Raw genomic sequence first — 6,249 nt, forward strand, 5'->3', positions numbered from 1 at the left:
CGGGCCTGGCGAGGAAGGAGAGATCCGCCTGCGGCTCCCGCTCCGTCACCGCCGGGCCCGCGTGGGACTCAGGCCCCTTCGCAGCGTGGCCGGGCCGGGTTTGGGGCGGCACGGGACCGTTCCTTTCCTTCCAGGACCACGGCTCCGAGCAAGGGAGAAAGAAATGAAAGAGAAGTCAGGGTCCGGCACAGCCCCAGGCACAGCCCCGAGGCCTCCACCGCCCCGGGCCGGACACACGGGCGAGGTGCCGGCAGCCGCCCGCGGCCCGGAGCGGAGGCGCTCCCGGGCCCGCCCGCCCCGCACACCGCGGAACCAACGCAACGGTCCCCACACCTTGTCGGCCGCCGCCGAGACAGCCCCGGGGCCTGGCGGAGATGATGGAGCGCCCAGCACGGGTCCCGCAGCCGAGCCCCGTGCGCCGCGGCGGGGAGCGGGAGCGGGGCGGGCGCGACCAACAAAACAAAACCAAACCAAAGCAAACAAACCCAAACAAAAAACCCCACCGAACCCAACAACTCACAAACACACACACATGAACAGAGAAACTCCCGGTGAATCCCCGCTCGCCCGGAGAGAGGCGGCCCGGCCGCCGCTGCCCGGCGCAGCCCCGCGGGGAACCCCCACACTTACACTGCTTTCTTCTCATGGAGGGACGGTCCTACACTGACACTACGCGCGGGGCAAAGCTGCTATTTCCCCACCGCTAGAGTTTGGGCACAGAGAGAGGGAAGTCCGTGACTAGAGACGAGGAGGAGAGACGCGGAGCGCAGGGGAACGCGGCGGGGTAGGAGAGGGGCAGCGGGGCCGGTGCATTGCTGTGACGGCGGCTGGCCGGAGCCTCCCTAGATGTCTATGCGGGAGTGCAGGGCGCTGTGTTTGCTGTCGTGCTCCCAGTAAGAACAGTGCATCATGGACAGCTCGGCGGGCTGACGGGCGCAGGCAAACTGGAGGCCGGCTCCGTTTGCCGCCGGGGCCGCGGGCGGCGCGGGGCTGGCCGGGCTGAGCTGCTGGGGGTGGTGGGCGTGCGGGTGGTGGTGGTGGTGGTGGCCCACGCCGTTGTAGGAGTTCACCATGCTGGGCAGCGCCATGCTCTGCACCCGCGAGTAGGGGCTGTAGGACGCCGGGCCCGAGAGTCCTTTCACATTGACAGGGCTGACGTTCCCACCAGACATCTGGCAGGACGTGTAGGGCATGGGCGCGGGGGGCTGCGCCAGCGGCCACGAGTTGTTCATGAAGGTGGACTGCAAGTACTTGGGCGGGGACAGGTAGCCGTAGCTGTCGGGGCCGAAGAGGGTCTTGCCCGGCTGGAAGTGGGTCGGAGGCGGCCGGAAAGGCCGTTTCATCCTTCGTCTTCTGCGGTAGTTGCCCTTCTCGAACATGTCCTCGCAGGCGGGGTCCAGGGTCCAGTAGTTGCCCTTGCGTTCGCCGCCGCCCTCCCGGGGCACCTTGATGAAGCACTCGTTGAGGCTGAGGTTGTGGCGGATGCTGTTCTGCCAGCCTTTCTTGTTCTTTTCGTAGAAAGGGAACTTGCTGATGATGTACTGGTAGATCCCGGACAGCGTAAGCCTCTTCTCCGCACTCTCCCGAATGGCCATGGCGATCAGGGCCACGTAGGAATAGGGGGGCTTCTGCGAGGGGTCCGGCTTCTCGGGGCCCTTGTCCGCGCTCAGTTCCTCCTTGCCCCGATCCGGCTCCTTGCTGCCGCCGCTGTCATGAGCCAGCAGCGCCACCGTGTCCTCCTCGCCGTCCGTGTAGTTGCTCATCATGGTGCCCCGCGCCCGCCGCCCGGGGCGCCCAGCGCAGCGCCGCGCGGTGCGGAGCGCTGCCCGCTGCACGGAGCCCGCTGCCGGCGGCCGTCCCGCTCCGCGCTCGCCGGGACCGGGCCGAAGCCGAAGTCGAAGCCGGGACCCGGACGGAGATCGGGAGGCGCCTCTCGCGGCGCCGCTGCTCCGTGCAGCGCAGCGGCGGCGTCGTCCCTGCCCCCGCGGGCTCCGCTCCCCTCTGCCGCGGCGGCCGGGCTCTTTTCTGATTTGTATGGGCCCGGCCGAGTTCCGCTTTCGTCAGGACCCCGCTCCCCTATCGCCGCCGAGCCGCTGGGCACGGCCGAGTTCACCCTGCAGTCACGGCGCCGCGCTCAGCCCCGCGCACACGCGGCCCGACGTGGCCCCGCGGAGCGGCGCGGAACCGCCCCGGCTCGGCCGCGCCGCCGGGGGCGGGGGGAAGCGGGGGGCGGCGTCCCGGGGGCGCTGGGCGAAGACAACCGGCCCCTCCCGTCGGGGCGCCCAGGGCTTCGGTGGCCCATGAGCGGATTTCTAATTCCTCTGCCCGGCCACGGGTCCCTGCTCCCCTACCTGGGACAGACTAATTGCGGGTAAAGGCAGTCGAAGATGAAGAAACGTATTTTAACTGAGAAATAAATTAGCTCCTCGAAGAACTATTAGATTTACATATACATGTATATATGTATAGATATATAAAAATTATATATATCTATATGTGTCAGTTAGAACACGTTTCTGCATCTTCGCCTAGAGCCATAACCAATCTCCCGCCGGCGGAGGAACGTGTGCCCCCAAACCCGGGCTGTGTGATTTCGGTCACGGAAAGGAGGCCCGTCTATTTCCGCACCCTGCCACAGAGCAGCGCCCGCCGCCCCCGGGATCCCCCCTAACGCGGACAAACGAAACAGCGAAGGGATGAGGCCCACAACAGAGACCTCTCCAAGGTTCCCCTCCCCGGGCAACCCCCGGCGGCTCCCCGGCTCGCTCCGCTCAGGGCGACGCAGCAGCCGGAGCCAGCTGTGCCCCGCCGTCGGGGCCGCGCCTGCCGGGCTCCCCAGGGCCGGAGAGAGCTTCTTTCTGCCGGCCACCCATGCTGCTCCCGGCGTTCCCCCTCGCAGGCATTTCCGCGGCGAGGGCCGGTGCAGGTGTAGCAACGCTGCCTCGCGTGTCATCACCTCCGCCAAATGGCACATTCCTCCCTTCTCACTCCTAAGCCAGGCGCGTAGCTCCTTGGCAGGGCTCGCTCGCTAGCAAAGGACATTTGACATGCGAGGGTCTTGTTTGGTTTTTTTTGACAGCCCCACCAAGGGGGATTTCGGATGAACACTAGGGCAGAAGCACAGCCCAGCGCTGGGAGCGGCGGTCGGGCCGAGCAGCAAAGGTGAGCGCGCAGCCCCGTGTGCGGCTACTTGAACGTTTGACACAAGGGCAGGCAGGGTCTGTCGGGCTCTCCCCTCTCCCCTCTCCCCTCTCCTAATTAAGCCCTTTTTGGGACATGAAACAACTACCTGAAAACGCAGGAACACGCCCCTGGCAGCTGTACGCTGTAGCTGCGGTTAAGCGGAGAGCTGAGGGCTTATCGGCACCCACAGAAAAGCCGCAGCGAGGGGAATGCAAGTAACGGGGACGGGCAGCGAGCAGAGGAGAGCGGAGAGCCCTTTCGGGAGAAGGAGCGGGGATCCCAGCACGGCTCCGGGGAGCGGCCCGATTCGCCGGTGCCCCTGGCTGAGGCCGCGCCCCGCCCGCCGCCGCTCCCGGGGCCGGGCGGCGGACGGACAAACCCGGACAAGGCGGGAGCAGAAGGAGCCGGCGGAGCCGCTCCCGGGCCGGTCCTGCAGTCGCTCGCCGGGGTAGAGGGAAGCAGGAGGGGAATTAGCAGTGGAGGGGGCTCACGGCGCCGTGCCCTTGCCCCTATCTGCTGCGTCGGGGAAGGGGCTCTCGCTTTCTGCACACGAGGGTAGAACAGCCCCGGCCACAGCCCGGCCCCGGTGCGGGGAAGCCGGGAGGAAGGCGGGCAGAGCGGGACTCAATCCCGGCCGCGCAACCCCGCTGAGAGAGGCGACCCGAGAGATGCTGCAAACCGGGGCTTCTCCGCTACCGAGCCGCACAGGGTTTTCCTTCTCGACCAGAGCACGGGAGCCCCCACCGCGGCCCCGGTGCGATTTCCCCGCTGCGCAGCCCTGAGCCCGGTCGCGGCGGGAGCGCCGAGGGGAGCGGGGCACGGCGAGCGGCGGGGTCTCCGCCGCGGGCACACGGGGCACGCTGCCACCCCCACGTCTGGCCCCGGCAGCCCGGACGAGGATTCCCACGAAAGCCGTGCCTTCAGCTGAAGCGCTGATAAGACTCGAGTAGCCCGAGTGGTTTGGGTTTTCTTTTCTACTCACCCTCTGCAGGCAGCAGAATCTGGAAGGTCTGGGGTCGGTTTGTTTGAAAATGCGGCAGCCTTCCTCTCCCAAAGTTGTTTTTTGGTGCTCTTGGAGAGAAAACGTGTCTCCGGCGGGGAGCGCCGGTCCGCCTCTGGCTCGGAGAGCCCCGCTCGCGTTCGGCCAGTGCAGCCCGCCTGCAGGAACCGGGGCAGGGCTCTCTCCTCCCGCACTGACACCCGTTAGGGGACAGGCGACACAGCCCCGGTGTCAGTCCTGCGGCTCTTACTCCGTTCTGCTGCCCCGCCGCGCCCCGGCTCCCGGGGACGGACAGGCGGCTGGTGCCTCGTCAGGACGCGCCTTTCGGGTCTCCCGAGCCCGCAGCGGTCTGGGGCCGTACCGACATTATCCGCACTCATTCAGTTCACGGAGCAGCCACACGGACACGGATGTAAATGCGGCCCCAGGCGCGCCCTGTTCCGAGTCCCGTTTCCCCGAGGAACGGGATCCGCGGCGGAGCGGGGCTTCGGGAGCCGGGGAGGGCCGGGCGCTCTCGGTCCCCGCTCCGTCCCCCCAGCAGTTCTCCTTCCCTCGGCACACCCCGCAAAGCGGCCGGGACAAGGCAGTCACCATGCTGCCGTTTCAAGTATTCCTAGTTTATTCCTTTTTTTTTTTTTTTTTTCCCAAATTTTAAAAATATTGCTTTCCCAGGTACTACTGGTCTTTAAGATCGTGGAGTATTGTTATTTCCACATAATAAACCCAGAAAAAGTAGGGTAGGTGTTAAATGCGGCGTGCGCGGCTCTGTCTCGCACCACGGCGCTCCTGAGAGTTAACGAAATGTACAGCAGGAAATAAAATATTCTGGCCTCAATGAGAATTCAGCCGATTTAATCTATTAAAAGGCTGGGACGGGAGCGTTTTCCTGCGGTACCGACGCGCGGGAGCTCCGTGTCCCCTCGGCGGACGGAGCGGAGGTGCCCGGGACGCGGGGCTCCGGTGCCGCCGGCAGCTCGGGCCGGGCCGGGCCGTGGCCGCAGCCGCCTCGCTTCCGTTCCGGAGCCCGCTTCGCTCCCTCTCTAAATGACACCCAGAGGCAGGGCTCGAACCTGGGGGTGCTTTTGTCGGCACAGCGCTGACTACCAGGAGCAAAACCTTTGCAGCTTCAGCATAACCATTACGTGAGACGAAACTGAGTGCATGGCACTGCCTTTAGACCCTAAACTCTGCCTTGGAAAAGCTTGCATTTTCAAAACCTCACCTCTCACTTGGCCTGCAAATCATTTCGCTCATCTAGGAACACCACAAACACACACAATCCCACTTTCCCCTCTGTTTAGGGTTCCCAGCAGCACAGTCCCGAACATTTCATAAACGCTCTTTAATTACATTACTCAGCGTGTGACGCCAGAAGAAGGAAATATTCACCTGGAAAGTGTCTTCTTCTGCATGAATGAGTCTCATTGTCAAAACCTTGAGCCTATATGTTTTGCAGTGGAGAATTTAGTTTCTCATTTATACTGTACAGCTAAAAATTTTGGTAGCTTCAGGCTTGTTTTTACAAGCTCCCAGCTGTACAAGGATTTCTGTTTTTACAGGAAAAACTAAGCAATCCGTAGACCATGATGGCTGTACATCCATAATGTGAGCTTCATGAGGAACAGAGCAACTTTATTATGATCTGGACTGAAATCACATTGAATAAAAGTCCATCTAACAGAGCTCGAGGGAAAGAGTCACAAATGGGCTCAATTCTCTACCAAATCCAATGGAAGTGAAACGTTTTAGGATCCAGAGAGTAGATTTCCCTGTTCAGCTGATACTCTGAAGATATTTTCATGGTCCCATTTAGTTTTGAGCCTGTTCCTGTTGCCCCGATATCAAAGAAATCTATCTCATGAGAAAAGACCAGCCCCAGCCCTTTCCCCTTATCAGTTCCTGCTTCCCATCTCTCCTCAGCTCTTCTTCTGTAGCCTGAGCCCGAGTCTTCACTACAGTATATTTGTTTATGCTTAGAGAACAGGCCAAGAGGAAAACAAACTCTGTATTTCACCCCAGCATTTGGTAGTTCCTTTCTTTCATCTGAAAACACAGCCTGATCCAGG

The 6,249-nt window shown here is 62.6% G+C and overlaps 1 protein-coding gene across 1 annotated transcript; it reads right to left on the reverse strand.

The window, feature by feature from the left end:
• Positions 1-563: 563 nt before the first annotated feature.
• FOXL2 (forkhead box L2) lies at positions 564-1,766 on the reverse strand. Its single transcript, XM_041487017.1, has one exon. It carries the CDS (start codon positions 1,764-1,766, stop codon positions 843-845), a length of 924 nt encoding a protein of 307 aa, XP_041342951.1. The 3' UTR covers positions 564-842.
• Positions 1,767-6,249: the final 4,483 nt, after the last annotated feature.

The sequence above is a fragment of the Pyrgilauda ruficollis genome, unplaced genomic scaffold (assembly GCF_017590135.1).
Source record: "Pyrgilauda ruficollis isolate IOZ18807 unplaced genomic scaffold, ASM1759013v1 scaffold79, whole genome shotgun sequence".
Taxonomy (NCBI): domain Eukaryota; kingdom Metazoa; phylum Chordata; class Aves; order Passeriformes; family Passeridae; genus Pyrgilauda; species Pyrgilauda ruficollis.